General features: G+C 37.6%; 1 protein-coding gene across 1 annotated transcript; it reads left to right on the plus strand.

Annotated features, from left to right (window-relative positions):
* Positions 1-182: 182 nt before the first annotated feature.
* LOC124518449 (ankyrin repeat domain-containing protein 26-like) lies at positions 183-25,758 on the plus strand (the record flags this gene model as incomplete). Its single annotated transcript, XM_047088472.1, has 8 exons — positions 183-371; positions 2,451-3,407; positions 5,190-5,336; positions 14,610-14,900; positions 15,438-15,655; positions 17,795-18,023; positions 23,727-23,772; positions 25,400-25,758. Coding segments are annotated over 8 exons (2,211 nt in total), but the record flags the coding sequence as incomplete, so codon positions are not given.
* Between the last annotated feature and the right edge of the window lie 244 nt (positions 25,759-26,002).

Below are 26,002 nucleotides of genomic sequence, written 5' to 3' on the forward strand. Positions count from 1 at the left end.
GGTATATATGTTTTGGAAGAGATTGAAGTGACAAATTAAAAACATGAGCCCTAGAAAGAAAAAAATAAAAACGTGAGAACATAGAAATTTCATTTGCACAGTAAGCCAACATATATGGAACCAGATCATAAGAGGAACTTTTTATTTCTAACAAAACAAATTTTAAAATAAGCACATTAAATTGCAGATTTACTTTAAAACAAGAGGAAGAAAAAAGAAGAAATGCTGAGATGTTGTATGAAAAAATTAGGGAGAAGTTAAGAAGAATAGAAGACCAATATCAGAAAGAAGTTGAAACAAAACAAGAATTTGAACTCGCTCTTAGAACACGAAACATGGAATTGAAGGCCGCAAAAGATCATTTGAATCAGGTAAATTACTTTTTGAGAAAAAATTGTATATTTCCATCAATACTATATAGTGTATTATGCATATATTTTATGGTATCCCTTTGATTCAATATATATTATTTAGGTTTAAAATAAATTAAAACATGGGATCATGTTCCTTGGAACATTTGTTTAAAATTTTCCTCTTCAGCTTTTGACTTTTTTTTTTTAACGGTATGAGACCAAAATCGTGATGAAATGTATCTCCAGGTTGTAGAAAAGTGCAGTGACAGTGGCAACTTTCTCCAGAACAGAAGGCCAGAGTATTACAAGATGGAAGTCTAAACAATCACTTTTACAAGCAAAAGGTGCTAGAAATGGCTCATAAGAAAACGAATTCTGAAATATCTTCTTTAGTCATTTTGAAGTACATGTGTGTACGTATTTGTATACATTCTATTTTTTAATTATTATTACTTTTTCTCCATGTATGTATATATAAATTTTAAAAACCCAACACTGTACATCATGGAAACTATAGAGGGTTTTAAGAGCACATATATTTTTGGGGAGGGGCATGGGGGACGGTGGCATTTTTGTTTCATCGGATAAAATAATATTCTTGATTAAATGCATTTGTCTGCAACAACTAGTGACATTCATAATGTCCTCATCCAAAGGAGAGGCTTGTATTACTTTCTGTAGGAATCGATGAGCTTTCCCTAATCTCAAAACTATTGCTACTAGCAACATGTGTTTTGGTTTTGAACAGTTACTTCACTGCCTTGATATATTAATAGATCAGTTGAACACTTCTGCTAATGGACAGGAGGACGAGTATAGCCAGTTCCCAGATCATATTTTCGGTATCAAGTCTCCTACTTTTGAGAAAAGTAACAGTTTGCTTCAAGTAGCGTCCTCTTTCATTACAAGGAACTTTTGAAAACAATGGTATGCTACGGTATACACTTAATGACAATTTATTGATAGGCATTTTATTCCTAATAAAATAGTGGAGTGTCTTTCCCCTCTTTTATATTTATTACTATTTTCAACATGAAGAGGAAATACAAGGTATTGCAGCAGTAATTTCATGATTTTCTAAGAGATGTATAAATTTCACCTTATTTCCTATCAGCAGTTTGAAATCCAAGACTTCTTTCATATTTGTGTATTTACACTAGAGAAGTAGCAGTGGTTGGTGCAAGAGCACTAGTTGTGGAGTGAGAAGACCTGGGGAGAGTCCTGCAGCTCACCGTTTTAATGTCTCCATTCTAGAATTGTGATAACCAAATGAGTTCTTTGATATATGGAGAAGTGTTTATATTATAATACATTGCCTAGATTTCTCAGTTATCAATAGATCTATTCTTATAACTGACTATAGAAATGTTAGCAAAGTAGATATCTATGAAATATTCTCAGAAAGAAAAGCATTTTAGGAAATTTAATCTGTCCAAATAGATGCAGAGCTAACGACTTTACTGTGGGGTAGTTGTGTTTTTGATATCTACTGTAAACTCAATTTTTAAGTGTAGTCAGAGTTATTAATCTTTTATTTCAGGCCTTCTGGTTTGTTGTAAATCAGAGAAAGGCTTTTCCAATTCTGAGATTCTGAAAACTTCTCACGAATTCTTTTTTACTTTCATGCCTTCGTTATCTTCAGTTAAAGTTCTGAACTTTTGGGAACTTATGCTTGTATAAAATTTGAGATTTGGAGCCAGCTTCATTTTTTTCCAGTTGGATATTCACTTACTGTAATCTTTCTTTCTTTCTTTCTTTCTTTCTTTCTTTCTTTCTTTCTTTCTTCTTTCTATGTTTCTTTATTCATTAGAGAGAGAGAGAGAACACAAGCAGAGGAGGGGCAGGGAGAGGGAGAGCGAGAATCCTGAGCAGGCTCCTGACTGTCAGCACAGAGCCTGATGTAGGGCTTGAACCCACAGAATGTGAGATCATTCCCTGAGCCAAAATCAAGAGTCAGACACTTAACCAACTGAGCCACCCTGGCACCTCCTGTAACCTTTTCATTGTTTAAACATAGATTATGCTTTAATTTCAAAGAAAAGCATGATAATGTCACTTTATTGAATGCGATCTGAAAATGTCCTTTGTTTTACTTAGCTTTCTGATAGTCGTGAGAAAATGCAAGATCTGTTGCATAAAAACCACATGTTGCAGGATGAAATCGCCATGCTAAGACTGGAAAGAGACACCATAAAAAATCAGAACCAGAGAAAGGAAACGAAATATTGTGAAGACATTGAAAGTGTAAAGGAAAAGAATGACAATCTTCAAAAGACCATAAAGCAGAATGAGGAAACATTATCAAAAACAATATTCCGATATAGTGGACAGCTTAATGCTCTGACTGCTGAGATTACGATGCTGAAGTCTAAACTGGAGGATGAAAAACAAAAGAAAGAGAGCCTGGAAGCAGAAGTTGAATCATACCGTGCTAGACTGGCTACTGCTGTGCACGATCATGATCAGAGTCAGACATCAAGAAGAGACCTAGAACTTGCTTTCCAGAGACCAAGAGATGAAGATGGTCACTTACAGGACCAGATGACTTTTGATGTGTCTAAACTACAAGATAACAATGAACTTCTTTCTCGGCAACTTTCTCAAGATGAAAGTAAATTCAACGCCCTGGAAATTGAGCTCCATCACACAAAAGATGCTCTCAGAGAAAAGACTGTAGTTTTAGAATGTGAACAAAGGGACCTAAGCCAAACACAATGCCAGAAGATGGAAATTGAACACATGTATCAGAAGGAACAAAGTAAAGTGAATAAATACATTGCAAAGCAGGAATCCTTCGAGGAAAGGTTATCTCAACTACAAAGTGAAAATATGTTGCTTAGACAGCAACTAGATGCTGCTCACAACCAAGCTGACAGTGAAGAAAAGCTAGTGATTAATATGCAAGACCAGTTTCAGAATGTCCAAAAATACCTTAAAGCTAAACGTGAAGAACAAGGTCTTATGCTGGGAGAAAGAAATAACGAGTTAATCAATGAATGTAAACATTTAAAAGAAAGAATGTATAAGTATAAAAATGAGAAAGGAAAATTAGAAGTAAGTATCCAGAAAGATAACAATTTTTCAGATTTCCAGAAAGAAAACTCAGGTAATATTTGATTATGGCTGACTTGTGAATCTAGTTGAATATTAAAAAAAAGACTATAAATCAACAAAAAGCATAACTCGTATGCAGCAAATAAAAATTAGACCTGAGAGGTGTTTTGATTTGAGTACAGATACTATGTCACCTATGAAACTTTAAGAGGTTAAGTTATAAACTGTTACTAGATGATAGTCTTATACTGCTATAATAATATTTTTTTAAGTTTGTTTTGAGAGAGAGTCGGAGAGAGAACATGAGCTGGGGAGGGGCAGAGAGAGAGAATGCCAAGGAGGCTCTGCACTGCCAGCGTGGAGCCCGACACAGGACTCTCAAAGTCAGGAGCTGTGAGATTCATGACCTGAGCCGAAATCAAGTGTTGCTTGCTTAACCGAGAAAGCCACCCAGGCCCCCCCTACAATAATAATTGTAATCTTTGCCACCGCATTTTATTACTGTGGTGAGCTGGTAAATGAAAATGCTCAAAGGTAAAATGAGTATTTTGAAACTTAGATCCAATTAATTGAGTTAACTGGACAGTCACTTCAGATTTCCCAGATGAAATGAAGTGTAGGTGCTCTTTCTGGTAGTACTTTTCCTTTGGTAGCTTTTTATACATTTTAAGTTGGTATGATTTTATTTTTATTCACATAAATTTCAATTTTCAGTCTCAAATCATGTGTTCCTACAACCTCTTAATTCTTTAAAGGCATCTACTTTACACTACATCATAATTTGGGACAACTGTGGTGAGTGTCAGGAAAGCCATGTTTGAGTAATCTTCCCACTGCTGTTTATAACTTATTTTAAATATTTTTACAAATAATTTGCTCATTTCGAAGCTCAGTTACTGTCATGTGGGCATAAGTTTGTCCAGTACAAAGAGAATTGTATCTCTCTGTGATTTATTAATTTGGCATTGGATCTCCATTTTCAGACCAAGGAGGGGTTGCAGGATTCTTGTTTAGCAGGAATGGAGTGAGTAGGGGAGAGAGCTGTAGGAGCTGAGGTCAGGGGAGGGGGGTGGAAGCAGGGGCCATTGGAATGACTTTACTTTACTCCCGAGATAGGAGTCTATTAGAAGGATAAGAGCAGAGGATTGGATATGTGAGGAATTCTGACGGTAGCTTAAGCCTGCAATAAAAAAAGAGAGAAACCCTTTCATAATATAGAATTTACGACTGCTGTGCCCACTATGTCCCCATTTCTTTTTGAGACTTCTGTAGGTTTTGAAGCTTTGCAAATTCACCAGTGGAGAATGGATAGTGAGGCTGAATTCATTATCTAAGTGACATCATCCTGACTAGGCAGGGAGATAACACCTTTTGTTCTTTAACTGAATTCAGTGAACAGGAATGTGTATGTGTTGCTAAAAGAAGGTGAATTGGGGCGCCTGGGTGGCTTGGTCGCTAGGCGTCCGACTTCGGCTCAGGCCATGATTTCACGGTCCGGTCCGTGATTTCGAGCCCCGTGTCGGGCTCTGTGCTGACGGCTCAGAGCCTGGAGCCTGTTTCAGATTCGGTGTCTTCCACTCTCTCTGCCCCTCCCCTGTTCATGCACTGTCTCTCTCTGTCTCAAGAATAAATAAACGATAAAAAAATTAAAAAAAAAATAAAAGAAGGTGAATTGATGTATGTGGTGATATTTCTCAAAGTACGCATGGTAGAGTTGTCTATTATTAACATAATTTAATAATAAGATGATTTAGAAAATCAGTAACAGAAATGTCTTATTAGGTAGTTGTGAGAGAACTTCAACAAAAACTGGCTGATACTCTGAAGAAACAGTCTATGTCACACGCTTCCCCGGAGGTTATATCACATCTTCGTCTGGAAGATGAGAGACGGGATCTCAAGAAGAAATTAGGTCGAATCAGAAGTCAAGTATGTAGTAAATGTAACCTGTCAACAGTTAACTTATAGCTGGTTAAATAATATAAGGTGTTTTAGGATACGAGCTTCCATGGACCGCTTTCTTTTGTATTCTCATTATAATTAATTGATTATGATTTTAGTATCTTTACAATACATTTATTTCGTACACTCTGACTTTCATTTTACTATTTGCGTTATACGTTTTTTTCTTGTAATAGTTAGGAAAGTTGAGGCTTTTGTCTCCTTCCTCACAGAAATTGAGAAACTTTTTTCTTTCTTAATGTAAAACTTATTTTACAGTTGATTTATTTATTTTGAGAGAGAAAGAGCAAGAGAGAGTGTGTGCGTGCATGTTAACAGGGGAGGGGCAGAGAGAGGAGAGAGGGAGAATCGCAAGCAGCCTCCATGCTGTCAGTGTAGAGCCAACGTGGGCTCAGTCTCATGAACCGTGAGATCATGACCTGAGCTGAAAGCAAGAATTGGACGCTTAACTGACGTAGCCACCCAGGTGCCCCAAGAGACTTTTGTCCCCTGCTAAACAATGTTTTTTAATGATATCTCTATTACCATGATGAGGCAAGCTGGATAAAATCAGAAGATAATGTTTAATGGGATGTTTCAGAGAATTGTCTTAGTTCTCATCTTCACTTTTGGGAAGAATCTGTATTGATTTCAGGATGACTTGTACAGAAAGATCACTTAACAAACCACTTGAACTTAGGCATTTCCTTCATTTTCTTTGCCTTTTAGACATGTTGTCAAAGCACATGATCTGAAATATTCAGATCATGTATAGTATGTACGCCCAAAAGCGAGAATTGAGAACATTATCTGTGTCCTGCCATTGGGTTTTTTTTTTTAAAGCCTTTTTGAGGTACAATACACATCCCATAAAAGTCACCCATTTGACACGCACAGTTCACCGTCTCTGTGTACGCTCGTGCAACCATCACTGCCATCAAGTAGAATGCTTTCCTGACCCTGAAAGGGAACCCTTACCCGTTGCCCCCAGCCTCAGGCAACCACCAGTCTACTACTTGGCCTCTCACTGGAGTTGCCTCTTGCGAATATTTCATATAAATGGAGTCACACAACGTGTGGTCCCTTGGGACTAGCTAGCTTCACTTAATGTTTTCCGGGTTCATCTGTGTTGGTTACAGCTTATATCAGTGCTTCATTTCTTTTTATTGTCAAACAGTACTCCATTGTGGGCTAAGGCCCTTGTTCATTCATCAGTTGATGGACCACTTTTTGGTTGTGTCCACTTTTTGCCTGTTAATACTGCTGCTTATGAACATTCATGTAGTTCTTGTGTGGACACCTGTTTTTAATGTCTCTGCCATCAGATTTTATCCTCTGAGTTAATTGGGTTGATTTCACCATCTCCCCGCCGTTACTCATGCTGTCTTTTTAGCTTCTGTTCCTCTTGCCTAAACCTATGTTATTCAGACTTGTCTCACAGTCTCCTTTCCTATGAACTTTCTCTGACTGTTGTAACTCCCATTAGCCTTAACTCTCTTGACACTTGTCATCTAGCCTGCGCAGAACAATATAGTTCTTTATTTGACGTTGTTTTTATTTTTTTAATGACAGGTAATTTCGCCTTCCTAAGTATAAATTTAAGGGATAATAATATTTGATACGTGTGGTACTTATCCTTGTATAAATTGAAAATATTTTAACTTAACAGTTTTTCCGATAAAATTAAGTGCTTTATGCCGTATCAATAAATTCTTCTTGGAAACATTGGTATAACAAAGCTTTTATTCTAAATGTATGCTAAGAAATGAAATACAAAATTGAGGGGTGCCTGGCTGTCTCCAGTCTTATCAGAGTCTGCCTTTGGCTCAGGTCATGATCTCCACGTTCTTGAGACTGAGCCCTGCATCGGACTCTCTGCTGTCAGCAGAGCCTCTGTTGGATCCGTTTTGTCCCTCACGTTCTGCGTCACTCAGACTCGTGCTCTCTATCAAAAAATAAATGTTAAAAAAATGTGTGTATATCTATACACACACACACACACACACTTATATAAATAAAACTATTAATGAAAGCACTTAATCAAATAGAGGAGAAATGTTCAATCAAATGTTTGGTTTTTTTTTCCCTCTCACTATGAAAAAGCTCTCTAAATTTGCCTTTCTTCCTTACACAGCCAGAACTGGGATTTACAGATTTATAACACTTTACCAACTGCAAAGATCTGGGGACAGCTTTTCTGATATGCTTTTACCACAAAGCCTTAATCTCTTCATCAGAGTACATGTTAAAGCAGCGTAACGTAAACAGTAGGGACGTGAAATGATTGAGGAACTTTAGTTTAGCAAGACTCGGTTATTTCCATGTCAGTGGCTTTCCCTTGCCTCTGATGGTCATGTAAAGGATCTACTACTCAGTCAAGGAGGTGCTCTTTGTACCTTGGTCTGTGAGCATTGTCCACTGAGTGGTATAGAGAGGAAGTAAGTTAAAAGGATTATAAATGGAAAAAGTACTGTTCGCTAGTGGCATTGGCGAAAGTTGTGTGAAGTACTGAGGAGAGATTCTGGGCCTCATGCTCCCCATTTGCTGCCACTTGCGGTGGAATGAAGAATAACTTCAGTATAATTTGTATAGGGCAACACTTGTATTGGCAGGCCACCTGCCTAAACTATCACATTGTATTGGAACGCAAAATACAGCAACAGTAATCATGCTAAATGCAGACGCTTAGAGCTGACTATGTGCCACGTACCCTTCTAAGTTGTTCATCTCTTATTTCCTAATTTAATCTTCCCAACATCCCAGTGGGGTAGATACTATTATTATTTATTTTGAGATAACTTTTTTAAGGACCTTTATTTTGAGAGAGAGAGAGAGAGAGAGAGAGAGATTGTGGGGAAGGGCATGTAGGGAGAGAGAGAAAAGGGGACAGAGAGAGAGAGAGGGAGAGAGAATCCCAAGCAAGCTCCTTGCTGTCCATGCAGAGCTCGATGTGGGGCTCAATTACATGACCCTGAGATCATGTCCTGAGCTGACATCAAGAGCCAGACACTGAACCGACTGAGCCACTCAGGTGTCCCAGTAGGTGCTATTATTACCTTCATTTTACAGATGCAGAGACTGAGACATGGAAGTTTTAGGTAGTGTGCTCAAGGTCATACAGCTCATAACGAGCAGAACTGGGAATTCAGACCCAGGCATTCTGGCCCCTACTAGGATATTGCTTCTCAAATTCTTCCATGAAATATCTTGTTGTCACTGAAAACAGCATGTTCAGTTTTTTTTTTTTTCCTTATTTTTTTTTATTTTTTTTTTATTTTTTTTTATATGAAGTTTATTGACAAATTGGTTTCCATACAACACCCAGTGCTCATCCCAAAAGGTGCCCTCCTCAATACCCATCACCCACCCGCCCCTCCCTCCCACCCCCCATCAACCCTCAGTTTGTTCTCAGTTTTTAACAGTCTCTTATGCTTTGGCTCTCTCCCACTCTAACATCCTTTTTTTTTTTTTTTTTTTTTTCCTTCCCCTCCCTCATGGGTTCCTGTTAAGTTTCTCAGGATCCACATAAGAGTGAAACCGTATGGTATCTGTCTTTCTCTGTATGGCTTATTTCACTTAGCATCACACTCTCCAGTTCCATCCACGTTGCTACAAAAGGCCATATTTCATTCTTTCTCATTGCCACGTAGTATTCCATTGTGTATATAAACCACAATTTCTTTATCCATTCATCAGTTGATGGACATTTAGGCTCTTTCCATAATTTGGCTATTGTTGAGAGTGCTGCTATGAACATTGGGGTACAAGTGCCCCTATGCATCAGTACTCCTGTATCCCTTGGGTAAATTCCTAGCAGTGCTATTGCTGGGTCATAGGGTAGGTCTATTTTTAATTTTCTGAGGAACCTCCACACTTCTTTCCAGAGCGGCTGCACCAATTTGCATTCCCACCAACAGTGCAAGAGGGTTCCCGTTTCTCCACATCCTCTCCAGCATCTATAGTCTCCTGATTTGTTCATTTTGGCCACTCTGACTGGCGTGTGGTGATATCTGAGTGTGGCTTTGATTTGTATTTCCCTGATAAGGAGCGACGTTGACCACCTTTTCATGTGCCTGTTGGCCATCCGGATGTCTTCTTGAGAGAAGTGTCTATTCATGTTTTCTGCCCATTTCTTCACTGGGTTATTTGTGTTTCGGGTGTGGAGTTTGGTGAGCTCTTCATAGATTTTGGATACTAGCCCTTTGTCCGATATGTCATTTGCAAATATCTTTTCCCATTCCGCTGGTTGCCTTTTCATGTTGTTGGTTGTTTCCTTTGCTGTGCAGAAGCTTTTTATCTTCATAAGGTCCCAGTAATTCATTTTTGCTTTTAATTCCCTTGCCTTTGGGGATGTGTCGAGTAAGAGATTGCTACGGCTGAGGTCAGAGAGGTCTTTTCCTGCTTTCTCCTCTAGGGTTTGGATGGTTTCCTGTCTCACATTCAGGTCCTTTATCCATTTTGAGTTTATTTTTGTGAATGGTGTGAGAAAGTGGTCTAGTTTCAACCTTCTGCATGTTGCTGTCCAGTTCTCCCAGCACCATTTGTTAAAGAGACTGTCTTTTTTCCATTGGATGTTCTTTCCTGCTTTGTCAAAGATGAGTTGGCCATACGTTTGTGGGTCTAGTTCTGGGGTTTCTATTCTATTCCATTGGTCTATGTGTCTGTTTTTGTGCCAATACCATGCTGTCTTGATGATGACAGCTTTGTAGTAGAGGCTAAAGTCTGGGATTGTGATGCCTCCTGCTTTGGTCTTCTTCTTCAAAATGACTTTGGCTATTCGGGGCCTTTTGTGATTCCATATGAATTTTAGGGTTGCTTGTTCTAGTTTCGAGAAGAATGCTGGTGCGATTTTGATTGGGATTGCATTGAATGTGTAGATAGCTTTGGGTAGTATTGACATTTTGTCAATATTTACTCTTCCAATCCATGAGCAGGAATGTCTTTCCATTTCTTTATATCTTCTTCAATTACCTTCATAAGCGTTATATAGTTTTCAGCATACAGATCTTTTACATCTTTGGTTAGATTTATCCCTAGGTATTTTATGCCTCTTGGCACAATTGTGAATGGCATCAGTTTCTTTATTTGTCTTTCTGTTGCTTCATTGTTAGTGTATAAGAATGCAACTGGTTTCTGTACATTGATTTTGTATCCTGCAACTTTGCTAAATTCGTGTATCAGTTCTAGCAGACTTTTGTTGGAGTCTATCGGATTTTCCATGTATAGTATCATGTCATCTGCAAAAAGTGAAAGCTTGACTTCATCTTTGCCAATTTTGATGCCTTTGATTTCCTTTTGTTGTCCGATTGCCGATGCTAGAACTTCCAACACTATGTCAAACAACAGCGGGGAGAGTGGGCATCCCTGTCGTGTTCCTGATCTCAGGGAAAAAGCTCTCAGTTTTTCCCCGTTGAGGATGATGTTAGCTGTGGGCTTTTCATAAATGGCTTTTATGATCTTTAAGTATGTTCCTTCTATCCCGACTTTCTCAAGGGTTTTTATTAAGAAACGGTGCTGAATTTTGTCAAAGGCCTTTTCTGCATCGATTGACAAGATCATATGGTCATGATGGATGTTTTGAAGAGCAGCACACCTCAACAAAGTAGGCTTAGAGGAACCATACCTCGACATAATAAAGGCCATATATGGAAAATGAACAGCTAATATGATCCTAAATGGGGAAAAACTGAGAGAAAAACTTCTTAGATCTTGCTTCTAGTTATCTGCTACTTCTCATTAGCACTGTTGGTTGTTAATAAATTAATCTTAACATTTATTACATCCTACTTTAATGGAGACCAACTTCTCCTATACAAGTTTATGTGTCTTATCTCTTTTTTTTTCATCCACTGTTCCATTTATCATTTTTGTTTCTTTCTTAACGAACTCCCCAAAGGTTAGATTTCTTTTGTTCACAAATCTGTTAGGAAAAGCGTGGCCAGGACAGCTAGTGTCTGCCCTGCTCAGCTTCAGGTGGGGCAACTGAAAGGTTTGGGGCTGGATCCATTTGAAGACTTGTTCACTAACATCTGGTTGTTGATGCTGGCTGTTGCCTGGGACTTCAGTTCAGGAGGCAGCAGAAACACTTAAAGTGACACACCTAGACCCTCTTTGTGGCCTAGACTTCCTCACTAGATGGGGAGCTAGATTCCAAGTAAGCAGCCTGAGATACAGAGCAAGGCAGAATCTGTATCGCCTTTTGTCACCTAGGCTTGGAATACACACAGCATCATATTCACATATTCTGTTCATTAGGAGCAAGCCACTAAGGTTGTTCCATGGTCTTTTTTTTATGGAATTAATATTTGAAACCTATGGACACCTTTAAAAAGCAGTATAATTTACCCACTGGCCACAAATGTTTGTATTCCTCCCACCTGAAAAATACATTCACTCCCCTCCCCCTCCAATACCTCCTGCAAGTCTCAGTTATCATGGCATCAGGTTCAGGGCTTGAGTCCAAGATCTTACCATCTTAATCAGGTGCAGTGGGGATAAGCTGCCTGGGTTATGGTATCTAAAGTATAACCCCTTGAGTGCAAGTGTTCTCAATATGAGGACTTGAGAACGAAAGAGACAGTTATTTACCACTCACAAATGCAACATTCTACTCAACTGCTGAAGACTCTCCCATTCAGAAAAAGAAGATAGGAAGCACCCTAGTCCATAAGAGTTTTGAAATATAGCCTGATGCATGCTGTCAGTTCTTAAGATAGGATTTAGTCCTAACCACGGGAATACTTTCTCCATGTCTCTTCCCTTTCTTTACTCTTTGACTTCTTGGTTCCTTCCTTTTCATAAGGAATGACCTGTATTTGCAGCTGTTTTTTCATCCTGCTTCCTCCTTGTGGGACTTCTAAGACCCAAAGGCCTCTTTTCCTTTTGCACGATTTGGTCTCTCGTAGTCCAAGCTAGCAAATAGTATGTTTGCTACAATAAATTTCTTACCTTTTTTAGTTTTCTATAAATAGTACTGGATTTCATGCCGTGTTGTAGCAAAGCGACCCTCCCAAGTCCTTTTGAGATCAGCTTTTCGCTTCAGGTTTCCTGTGAAGCTCTTATGTGACAATGCCTTTAAAATTCGTCTACTCTTGGGGCTCCTGTCTGGCTCAGTTGGTAGAGCATGTGACACTTGATCTCTGGGTGCTGAGTTTAAGCCCCATGTTGGGTGTGGAACCTTCTTTTTTTTTTTTAATTTTTTTTTCAACGTTTATTTATTTTTGGGACAGAGAGAGACAGAGCATGAACGGGGGAGGGGCAGAGAGAGAGGGAGACACAGAATCGGAAACAGGCTCCAGGCTCTGAGCCATCAGCCCAGAGCCTGACGCGGGGCTCAAACTCACGGACCGCGAGATCGTGACCTGGCTGAAGTCGGACGCTTAACCGACTGCACCACCCAGGCGCCCCTGGAACCTTCTTTAAAAAAAAAAAAAATCTTATAGTCTTAAGATCCCTAAAGAAATTGGAGGCATACCTTGAATCTTTCTGTTTTCCTGGTAGCACCCTGGATTTTCTCGTAACCCAAAAACCATTTCTTCATGTTGGCATTATTTGCCAGTTCCACATGTAGAGAGGCTGTAAATGAGAAACAGATACTTGAACCCAGTAAGTCCTGGTTCCTTTCAGTTGCATAGTCTTTCTTTAGTTTCTCTTTCCTATCCGCTTTACTTTCAGGTATTTTGTAACATGACTTCCCTTTCCTCCAGTGTCATTTTCTTCACTTGCTTAGAAACCCTTGCCGTCAGCCTCTTCACAGGCCATCAGGCTTCCACTAAGAGTCTTGTGGAGGCCCTGTTTGGGTCTCATTCTTATGCTTTTCTACATCTTTCCAGGTTCCACCTACCTCCCGGTTCAAAGGAAGTTTAGTTTTAGGTTTTTTTCAATAGCAGCACACCGGTTTTAGTATCAGTATCTGTGGTAGTAATTTACTGCTGCATAATAAGCCACCTCAAAGCCTAGTAGTTCAAAACAGCATTTATCTTGTTCACCAATCTTTAGTTTAGGCAAAGCAGGGTAGGGCAACTCATTTCTTCTTCATTTGGCATCAGCTGGCATAACTGGAAGCTGGAGACTAGAATCATCTAAAGGCTTGTTCGTGCACGTGTTTGGCTGTTGAGGCTGGCCTTTGGCTAGGACGTTGGCTAGTCTCAGCTGGAGTATCTACATGAAGACTCACTAGGTAGCCTGGGATTCCTCACAACGTGGTGGCTGGGTTCTAAGGGTGAGCTTCCCTAGACAAAGAAAGTCAGATGGAAGCTGTATCACATTTTCCAAGCTGGCCTTAAAAATCACAGCACTTCTGCATATTCTGTTCACTAGAAACCAGTTACTGAAGCTAGCATATATTTAAGGGGAGCGATGTTCACAGAAGTATCAACAAATTTATAAAACGACCACATCCACTCACCTTGTCTTACCAATCATATGTAACGGATGGAAGACCTTTCCAACTCAGCATCACTGAAACTCCAGCCAGTTTTGTTGTTGTGGTTGTTGTTGTTGTTGTTTAGTATGATCTCTTATTTTCTAGAAAGTAACAAAGGATTACAAGATAACAGTATTGAAATAAGTTTTTATTTTGCCTCAAAAATATGTGGATTATCCAATTAAAGTTTTATACTGGGAGATGTGATTTCTTAACCTGGAGAATCATTTCTCCTGGGAATGCAGTTCAAATTAGCATTAAAACATTTGCAGCTCAGAAAAAGGCCGTGGCATTAGAATCATTACCTATAGATTCACGAATTAGAGTCTTATTTTCAGAGTCTTATCTTGGGACGTATTTTTGGACGCGGGCAAACATAAGTCAAAATGATATTGCTAAAACTTCTTTAAAAATGATGGAGTGTTAAGATGGGGGAAGGGCTAAGAGACTTTCTCCTAAGAGGGGACTTATTTATGAAAGAAAGATATGAAAGAATGATAGAAAAATAAAAGTATAGAATCAAGTGCAAATGTTGTGTAGTAAAGACAATGATAGCAAAGATCTATTTCAGTAACACCTGATGGCTTTAAGTTTGCTCTTGATGTTCTGAGTTGTTTAAGGTTCCACATTCTAAGACAGGTAACATTTTATTGCAAATGAGTTTATTTAAAATTTTGAGTGCCTGGCTGGCTCAGTTACTCTTGATCTTGAGATTGTGAGTTCAAGCCTCACACTGGGCTTAGAGATTACTTAAAATCTGAAAACAAATTTTGATCGTAGTTTTGAGTTAGACTCTTTCCACTCCACTTCCAAACTATAGTGTTTTATCCATGCAGGCTGATGTCCTTACAACAGAACTGGAAACTACATCTTCAAAATGTCTACACCTGGATGCAAAAAATCAAATTCTTCAACAAGAGTTATTATCAATGAAAGCTTTCGAAGAAGAACGTGAAAAACTAGAGAGCAATAACAAGAAGTTACAACGAGAAGTAGTAAAATTGAAACAATTTATGGAAATGAATATGGTAGAACGCAGTCAAGTGGAACAGTATAAACGGGAGATTGAAGAAAGAGCACGACTGGACATAGTACAAAAATTACACGAAGTCAACCTGTTTTTACAGGTTAATTGATTGATCTGTAATGTGCTTTCGTTCATTTCACTGCAAATTACATTTTGGATAGATGTATTGTACGGGTTTCCTCTACTTGCTTTATGGAAATTTGTAGATTTCTGGAGGCATTTGTTCCTCCCTTTAAAGATTTCAGTTTTCATCATTGTTCCTACTAAATCGAGCGGATAAGAAAAAATGATGATTTAAACAACTAGTCTCAGTATGAAGAGGAAAAGAAAACTTATGATTTAAAAATTGCACTCTACTTGGATTATTCTTAAGTTTATTGTTGACTTTTAAAATTTTGTCATTGATTCTATTATTTGAATTATCAGATTGCGTGAATACTAATACAAGAATGATTGAACTTTAATTTTATAAATCATATTTAATTCAGTTGACATTGATGATAAATATTTTACACTTGGGCTTTTTTTTTTCCTTTAAAATTGCTCTGTGAATCATTGACTCAGAACTAAAGGAAACAGGTATAATTAATTATTCAGATTATAGCTATTTTAAAACTATCCTGTCAATTTGCTTTAGGCACAAGCAGCAGCTCAAGAAAACTTGGACCAGTTAAGAGAAAATGCTCATGCTTCAACGAGAAGTCAAATGGAACTTCGAATTAAAGATCTGGAATCTCAGGTCTCTACAATGAAGACGTCTCAAGAAGATTCTACTAAAACAGAGTTGGAAAGCTACAGGCAACTCTACCTAGAAGAATTAAAAGTTAGAAAGTCCTTGAGAAATGAGCTGAACAGGTAAGCCAAAACAGAATCATAGACAAGAAATTTAGCTTATTCATTTGCCTCTAAAGCATAATTTCTGTGGAGCCAAGATCATGAGATGAGTAGGAAGTGAAAGCCAACTACATCGTGTAATTTTGGAAAATGATGTTTCTAAGTGAACTTACCTTTGAAATGTTAGTCCAGGACAGTTTGCATCCCTCCTCTTCTTTTTGGTTTTACAGGACCTCTTCTCCCACCCACCCCCGCACCCCCCACCCTGTATATTTTCCATTGATCGGATCTGCTAGTCTTCAAGTGCATTGTTTGAAGCTTTCTCATTTAGAAGCATATTATTATAAAATTGCTTGTCAGAAGTACCCTAAATAGAAATGCCGATGAGTTCATTTTTGGAAGATGACATCTTTAACCTAAAAGGTCAAGTACTACTACTACTCATCCTGGCAGCTTGGTACATTTATTCTCTTGATTGTGAACTTTGGTATTATTACTAGAGTGGGCCTTGAGACAAACTATCCTTTATGGTTTTTCTATTTTACATAATGGCATACATGTGAAATACAGAAAGACTCACACAGGGCTGAAGGGGAGTAGAGTTCCCAAAGTGGCTAAAAAGAGCACCGTGGTGGGAGGGAGGTATGTGGAAGACTGAAGACAGAAAGGGCAGATTCTGCCTCCAGTGCCTTGGTAACTGTTATAAGCTAATTGCCTCTGTAGCTGTTTTAATTCTTTCTGATCACACGTCTGCCATCTACTATCTCCCCTAGAGATGGTTGGTCTCAGTGATTCCTCGGTGTCAAATGCTCAGTTTCTTTGAGATAGTAAGTGAAATGTACAAGAGTGGTGAAAGCAAACGCTTGAAAATGTCTTTGAGGGGTGGTTTATTTTTATATCTGTAAACAGGTTTACTAAATATAAGTGTGTATATATACTGGCATCCTGAAGGATGTTGTCAGTAGAGCCATTCCAGAAGACAGCAAGTATTATTCGTTAAGCCATGTACATCACTGATAGCCACTTCTCTCCCTTCCCTAATTTGAATGGTTAGTTAGGGATCCCCCTGGAAACATAAGTATTTCTTTAGAACAATTTTAAAAGTATAATTTTAACCCAGTGAAGAAATGGGCAGAAAACATGAATAGACACTTCTCTAAAGAAGACATCCAGATGGCCGATAGGCACATGAAAAGATGTTCAGCGTCGCTCCTTATCAGGGAAATACAAATCAAAACCACACTCAGGTATCACCTCACACCAGTCAGAGTGGCCAAAATGAACAAATCAGGAGACTATAGATGCTGGAGAGGATGTGGAGAAACGGGAACCCTCTTGCACTGTTGGTGGGAATGCAAATTGGTGCAGCCGCTCTGGAAAGCAGTGTGGAGGTTCCTCAGAAAATTAAAAACAGACCTACCCTATGACCCAGCAATAGCACTGCTAGGAATTTATCCAAGGGATACAGGAGTACTGATGCATAGGGGCACTTGTACCCCAATGTTCATAGCAGCACTCTCAACAATAGCCAAATTATGGAAAGAGCCTAAATGTCCATCAACTGATGAATGGACAAAGAAATTGTGGTATATATACACAATGGAATACTATGTGGCAATGAGAAAAAATGAAATATGGCCTTTTGTAGCAACGTGGATGGAACTGGAGAGTGTAATGCTAAGTGAAATAAGCCATACAGAGAAAGACAGATACCATATGGTTTCACTCTTATGTGGATCCTGAGAAACTTAACGGGAACCCATGGGGGAGGGGAAGGAAAAAAAAAAAAGAGGTTAGAGTGGGAGAGAGCCAAAGCATAAGAGACTGTTAAAAACTGAGAACAAACTGAGGGTTGATGGGGGGTGGGAGGGAGGGGCGGGTGGGTGATGGGTATTGAGGAGGGCACCTTTTGGGATGAGCACTGGGTGTTGTATGGAAACCAATTTGTCAATAAATTTCATATATATTAAAAAACAAAACAAAACAAAACAAAACAAAAGTATAATTTTAGATAGTAGGTGTGCTCTATCACATGTTCAGTGTTAAAACACTGTTCAATGGCAAATGCTATTTACTATTATGGAAACTTAAAAAGATGTAAGTCATTTAGGAATGATTTAGGGAAAAAGAAAATGTATTTGTGTTTTTTAATCTTCACAGGACTAATGAGAGACTGTCAGAGAGCAATACAAAACTTCTTGAGGAGAGACAGCAGCATCAAACTTCACTCAGGACTCTCACTATGAGCCTAGGCCTGGAAACACCTTATTGTGGACATTTTGAAAATAATTCAGTGCTCAATGGAAACCTTACTCCAGGAAGAAACTTAGTGATTCCTACCTTAAACCCACGGCCGTCATATGCCTACTGGGAGACTTCCTTGTGGAAGGTTAGTTATATTATCTGTTTTACTCTGGGTTTCAGATATCTGATATAATTGTTGCTTTTAATTTGGTGAAATTCTGAGTTGTTTAACTAACTAATACATACGAAGTAAAAGTCATAATTATATGTGCTAAGAAAGAACTGAGGTAAATTTTATATATATATAAATTTTACACACACACACACACACACATATATATATATATATATATATATATATTAGTCCCTTGATCTCCCATTTCCAAGAGATACTTATTTTTATTTTATTTTAGCGAGAGAATGAGTGAGTGCATGCAGGGGAGGGGCAAAAGGAGAGGGAGAAAGAGAATCCCAAGCAGGTGTCATGCTCAGCACTGAGCCGAATGTGGGGCTCAGTCTCAAAACCATGAGATCATGACCTGAATCAAAATCAAGATTTGGACACTGAAAACAACTGAGCCACCCAGGTGCGCCACAAGAGACACCTAGTATTAACTGTATTCAATAAATATAACTAAACTGATCCATGTTAAATTTCTTGAAAACCTTTCATTTAAATTTGATTTTAGAAAGTAAATGTTATTGCCTGTTGACCACAGGTACACTTAGATGCTTGGACTTATTTTCGGTTGGCAGTGGTTCATAAACATTTGAAGGTTTTGCTATCATCCAGTTTTTGCACCACTGTATGTCAGTGAATGATCGTCCTCCAAACACTTAACGACATATGAATGTTTACTATTTAAAAGAATCCAAGGGGGTGCCTGGGTGGCTCAGTCATTTCAGCGTCTAACTCTTAATCTCAGCTCAGGTTTTGATCTCAGGGTCATGAGTTCAAGTCCTGCATTGGGCTCTACACTAAGCATGGAGGCTACTTTAAACAAAAAAAAAGAACCCATGGTAAGTCCTTTTTTTATGAATTAAATCAACTTGTAACACTAAAAAGGTTAATTTCTCTTTTAAGTTAAATTTTTGCTATTTTCTTACATGAGAATACATCTTTAATTGCTCTCTTACTTATGGCACTCTTTTTTCTTTTTCCTTTTTTTTTTTTTGACTCATAGCACCTCTGTTTCAATTTTATAAAATATCTTGCTGAGCGATTGTAGAGCATTTTATAAATAGCTAAATCAAGCAAATATTTGAATTTTTAAAATGAAGCTTTTATTTCTTCAAATGAGTTCTTTGCCCATTTCTCTTTTCTTTTTCTGGAACCCCTTGAATGCAAGTATTATTACACTGGATGTTGTCCCACAGGTCCCTTAACCTAGTCTCATTTTTAAAGTTCTTTTTTCTTTTTTGTTTTTCAGCTTGGATGATTTCTACTACCCTGTCTTGCAAATTGTTGATCTGTTCTTCTGCATCTTCTTATCTGCTGTTGATTCCCCCAGTGTATTTGTCATTTGTTATTGTATCCTTCAGCTCTGATTGGTTCTTTTTTATATTTTCTATCTCTTTGTAGATGTTATCACTGGATCCATTCATTCTCCTCCCAAGTTCACTTAGCATCTTTATGACCTTTACCTTGAACTCTTTATGAGGTACATCACTTATCTCTGTTTTTTTTTTCTTAGTTTTTTTTCTTAGTTTTGTTAGTTTTCTTTTTCCTTAGGTTTTGTCGTGTTCTTTCATTTGGAAGGTATTCCTCTGTGTCCTCAGTTTGTCTGACTTTCTATGTTTGTTTCTAAAATGGTTTCTTTCAACTTTTTCTCTCTTTTGAGTGGGCGTTGCTTTTGAACAATGTACATTAGTTATGAAGTCAAGGAAGAAGAGAATGTTTCTGTAAGTGTTGTCTAGTCATTTTTCTTGGTGGAGCTGTGACAGGTGACACTGGGTAGGCGACAAGTAACACTGCTCTTCTCTTTCTAAATTCAGAACACAGGAGACAGGGAGACGGAGAGAAACTTAGTAGCTTTATTACTAATACACACTAACAAATTGGAGGATATGATTTAGGTTATGTTAGCCACACGGGGCTTCCTCCCAAATTGGGCACTTCCCCACACAGTTGTCAATTGAGGAAACAAATGCTTGACACCCACCCCGGGGGGCAGGGTGCTTACCACAGAGCTGAGAGCAGACCCAAATTCATGTTACTGTGGGCAGGCACATCTTTTCAAAGAGGAGACTCAGAAACACATAAGCACTGCTTAGCTCCTTCTCCCAAATTCACCCGTTAGGTAAGTCTCCCTTCCTGTCGGGAGGGAGAGAGAGAGAAGTCCAAATGTGAGAAGTGAAGGTTCACCTATTATTTCTGACTGGATTTCAATTATAAATAAAGTGAATTGTGTCTTTTGTACATACCAACTAATGATGAGAGGTTAGACAGAAGCATGCTAGATGGGAAAGAGAAATCTGTTGGGTTTTAAATTTTGCTATAAATAACCACACCATGGGTTCACTCATTTGTTGATTGGTTTTGATAAACCAAATTTCTTTGGAAGAAATAAATCATTCTTTCAGGAAGAATTTCCTCAGTTTCAGCTTGCTTGCTTCACCTGAAGATTTTCTCTCTCAAGTTCTCTGTCCTGTCGTTTAAAAAAGTTGTGCTTAAAAATTGACTGCTACTAAAAGGAGTTAACATAATTTCTGTTCCTTTATTTTTATTCATGACTTTAAAATTTGTAATTTAGTTAGAGAGCAACTATTGTGTGCCTCATACCTAAACATTATTGAGCCACATGACAGAGTTTTATGTATTCATTTCCTCTGAGTTATACTTAAAATACACATATTTTTCCTGACTATGAGGAAGTAACTGGCATAGAACTCTAGGCTTGGTAAGACCAGAAGTGTATTCCTGGTCTGCATCTAGTTGGTTTCATGACCTCAGGCAAAGAACACTCTCTCTGAGCCCTTTTTGTCTATTACGCAAAATTCGGGATTTTGACTAAATTAGTGATTTTAATACCTTCAAAATAATTTTTTTTCTAAGAATAGAACGTAATTTTTTTGCATTAAACTGTATTGTGTAAAACAGAGAGAAGTAGAGCTGTCTAACTAAAGGAGAGATGGAGGCTATGGCTGTGACTTCCTTGTCCCTCAATCCTGCAGTGTCCCCAACTGAACCTTAGATTTCTGTGGGCCATATTTGAATGCTAACAGTATTGAGAAAATCCTTCTAATTAAAAATTCTCTAAAAGTGTTCTTTGAATTAAAATTTGCTGATATATAGTTTTTCTGTGTATAATTTTCTCACCCTCTTATATTTCTGATAAATGGAAAGGTGTACATAAAGGTACACATGTGTCCTCATTCATGGACTTGAAAGCTATTTTCACCATCGAAACACAGTTTTTACCTAGAAATAAACATAAAGGTCACAGAGGTAAATATTTAGGAACAGAGCTTTTGGGGAAAAGATGCAACATTACCTTGGTAGTTCCTTAAGTCATGTCATGTAAAAAACGTGGTTTATATTTTATATCGAATTTATTAATGGTAATATAAAATTGTTTGAATAAAGCCTTCCCCCATCATCTGGTATTGAGTTATTAATTTTATAAGTCTGGTATAGTAATGCTGTCCCATTCATTTTATAAGGCCTGAATATAATGCTATTGTCAAAAAAGTGTTATGGTTCCTCAAAAACTTAAAAATAGATATTCATTAATTCCACTACTGCGTATTTACCCAAAGAAAATGAAAACACTAATTTGAAAAGTTGTGTGCGCCCCTATATTTATTGAAACATTGTTTGCAATAACCAAAATATGGAAGCAACCTAAGCGTCCATCGATAGATGAATGGATAAAGAAGATGTGTAATATGTATACAATGAAATATACCTCAGCTATCAAAAAGAATGAGATCTTGCCATTTGTGACAACATTGATAGACCTAGAGGGTATTATGCTAGGTGAAATAAATCGGAGAAAGACAAATAAATACCATCTGATTTCACTTACATGTGGAATATAAAAAAACCAAACAAGTCAACAAACAGAATCATAACTACAGAGGACACATTGGTGGTTGGTAGAGGGGAGGTGGGTAGAGAGTAAGGACAAAATAGGTGAAGAGGAGGAAGAGGTACAAATTCCAGTTATAAAATAGGTAAGTCACAGGAATGAAGAATACAGCATATGAAGTATCGTCAATAATATTGTATTAATGTTGTATGGTGACAGAGGGTAACTACACGTACGGTAGTGAGCATAGCATAGTGTCTACAATTGTCCAATCTGAATTTGTATACTGAAATGAGTGTAACATTGTCTGTCAACTATACTTCAATTAAAAAAAGGTATTAGGGAAAACAGTCTCTGAAAATATTGGGAAACATGTCAGCCAAAACATTTGTCCTCACACCTACATTTGTAAAGACATTGGAATCCTTATCACCAGTGTTGATTATGTTCAGTACGCTATTTTGGGGCCCGTTTGGGGCATTCAGGGAGAGGCTCCCTTGTATAAGAAAGATCTAAATAAGAACATTCTAGACAGGAACAGTTGTAATATACAGTTGACCCTTGACCAACATGGTTTCGAACTGTGAGGGCCTACTTTACTTACACATGGATTATTTTTGGATACTCTATAGTACTGTAAGTGTATTTCCTCTTCCTTCTGTTTTTCTCAATGTCATTTTTTTGCCCTGGCTTATTCTACTGTACAAACATGTACGCATCGACTGTTTATGTTACCAGTAAGGCTTCCGGTCAACAGTAGGCGATTAGTAATTAAGTTTTGGGGGGATGAAACAATTATATGCAGGTTTTTGACTGCACCGCAACCCCTGTGTTATTCAAGGGTCACCTGTAGTTGGAAATATTCGTACACATTTCATAAGTTAGTAGATAACCATAACTTTAATAAGTGTTTCCAAACTTGGTCCTAATTTGGAGAAAGGAAACAAAGTTACAAATGAAAATTGTATATTGTTTTCCTTATCTCTAATTGAGAAAGTTATAAATCAGAAGCTAAGTTTGAAAACTGTTGCAACCCTCTATTTTTCCTTTCTTCAAAGAGATTTTCTGAAATCTTTGTGTGCATATGAAAAGAAATAAGTGTTTTAGTCATAATACAGATAGCAAAATATTATCACTCAATTTTTTGCCAGTAGAATTTTCCACATGACAGTATGACAGTCCCACTTTCTTCATTTTATATGTATTTAAGAGTCAGTCCTGAAAAATTAGTAGCAAAAGCATTCCTTCAAATTTTGTTTTTCTAAAAGTGAAAGAATGGAAAGCCCATTTTAAGGAACAATTCATTCAGGTAAAAAACTGATTAAACTTTCATAAATGGCAGGTTTTCTAATCATTTCCAAGTAATAATTCAGTATACAATATGATTCTTGTTTAAACTGTTATGTACCAGTAAGATCAAACATCACCTTTCAGAGATTATACACATTTAATAGATCAATATTAATTGTGCTTTTGATCAGATTCACTTAAATAGCATTATACATATATATATATATATATACACATATATATATAATATACACATATTATATATACGTATACATACACACACACACATATATACACACATATATACGTGTGTGTATGTATGTATCTGTTCTCCATTACCTAAAACTAACATAAAATAGGTAGGAATTTATTTTATTCATGTGATTGTCTTTCTATGTAAGCAATCCCTAACTTTGGTTTAATCTCTACAAGTTTTGTTTCAAGACCACATGTCGTAAGCTATATATAATTCCTACAATGTCTTTTGTTTACCTTACACATTCTAAATAATATTTGACTTCTCTCAGATGCAGCGGGAGTTGGACAAAGGAGTAACCAGAGCACTAGAAGAAGGTATGTTTCCAAAAATGTATGAAGTTAGATATCATTGATTTCTGAAATAAACTATAAATAGTAAATGGCATCCCTTTCCATTGTTTGGATAATGGATACTGCATTCACATTTTTTTTGTACATATCTAATAAAAAATGTAAAAGCATGAGCATAATGAAGAACACACTTCTTCCTCATTTAGTCCTCATGTTCCATAGCTCTTTTAAAATCTCCCAAAAGTCTAGGGGCACCCAGGTAGCTCAGTCGGTTGGGCGACTGATTTCAGCTCAGGTGGGTTCAGACCCTACAGAGGGCTCTGTGCTGAAAGCTCGGAGCCTGGAGCCTGCTTCAGATTCTGGGTCTCCCTCTCTCTGTGCCCCTGCCTGCTCGTGGTTTGTCTCTCTCTCAAAAATAAATAAACGCTAAAGAAGTTTTTTCAATCTCCCTAAGTCTATATATCTGTTATTATTTCTGGCGATAATCTTCCTTCACTGGTGCCATCCCTATGGAACTGTCAACCTGCACAAGTCTCAGAAAAGGTGTGCTTTATCAAATTGTTGTTTCCGCTAGTGATAGAAGACCCAAAAAGCCAAAGTCGTCTTAGTAATGCTTGGTTAAGTAAGTAGAGGTCATATAGCTGTCACTTGACAGGTAACAGGTTTCAATCTTCACTCATTGACTTTGTCATTGCTTTTGCCCTTGGGTAAAACTTCAAATTCCTTAGCATGGAATGAAAACACCCAAATCAGTTTGCTTCTTGCCAGATTATTCAGCCTTGTCTCACTATTTGCCCTACTCTCCTGCTTTGCTCTAGCACCTTGTCAAACTAAACTACTCATAATTGCACAAGTGTTCTTCCTCACATCTAGCTCTTTCTATGTGCTTCTTCACTCTACCGAGCATACTATTTTCTTGTCCTTCAGGTGTCAGCTTACATATCACCTTCACCAAAAAGCAGACAATATTGATGCAAAACTGGGATGTCCCTTCTGTATGTTCCAGTAGTGTTGTGTTTTATACCTGTCACTTACATCTGTATATCAAGGAAGGTCCTGTTCAGAAATGTTTGGAAATGCCTGTTTGATTTTTCAGTTTATAGTTTATGATTGTTCAGGGTGGACTGTGTCCTCATCTTGTAATTTCACCTTGTAATGAAAAAAACAGAAACTCTGATATTTATCCACAATAGCAATTCATTCAGTGTGCAACCCTGAGCAAAATATATTTAATACTAATCTTGGGTTTCAAATTGCAGTTGTACATAGTTATTTTTCAATTTTCTTGACACCTTTTCATAAAGGCCCCAACTTTCTTTTTTTCTTTTTCTTTTCTTATCTTTTCTTTTTTTTTTAATTTTTTTTAACGTTTATTTATTTTTGAGACAGAGAGAGACAGAGCATGAACGGGGGAGGGTCAGAGAGAGGGAGACACAGAATCTGAAACAGGCTCCAGGTTCTGAGCTGTCAACACAGAGCCTGACGCGGGGCTCGAACTCACGGACCGCGAGATCATGACCTGAGCCGAAGTCGGCCGCTTAACCGACTGAGCCACCCAGACGCCCCATCTTTCTTTCTTTTTTTTTTTTTTAAGGACTTGTAGTGAAAAGTATTTTGGAGACAGAAGATAATTCTTTCTTTTCCTTTTCAGCTGCTACCGAATTTGAACGAAGATCCTGTAGAACTCCTTTAGTATCTACTGATGATTCAATTCTAAATCAAGATCCAGTATGGAAAGCATCACGAGAATATGTACAGATTTTGAACAAAAATTATCTGATTTGAAAAATAAATAGAAAAAATTTACTGGGTGCTTACAAAACATTTTCATTGTTTCCCAACTGAACACACTATATGGAAAAATCTTGATTAAAGGATAATGTTTTTGTGTCATATGTGTGTAATGAAAATCTGTATAATATTTTAAACTATGTTTCTTGGCATCTCATTAACTTTTAAGCACATTTTGTACGTGGAAACCAGCACTAGAGGGTTTGACATACATCAGACTGTTCCACTCCCTGCTGTTTGAACAGCACCCAAACAACCAAGTTGTCATTAATACTTCAGTAGTGTCTATGGATGGCTTTTTTGTATTTTCCAATTTTTATCACTATATGTGGGCCTAAAGATTTAGACGTTAGTTTGATGTATTCCTGCTATGGCTATTGCCAATGTTTGTACCTATTAGAATTTTTTATAGAGCCATAAAACCTATTTATAACTTTAATTGTAAACAGTGATTCATAGCTCT

This window comes from Lynx rufus, unplaced genomic scaffold, assembly GCF_022079265.1.
Source record: "Lynx rufus isolate CCGP_SWC_20201006 ecotype Redwood Valley unplaced genomic scaffold, mLynRuf1.p SCAF_24, whole genome shotgun sequence".
Lineage (NCBI taxonomy): Eukaryota > Metazoa > Chordata > Mammalia > Carnivora > Felidae > Lynx > Lynx rufus.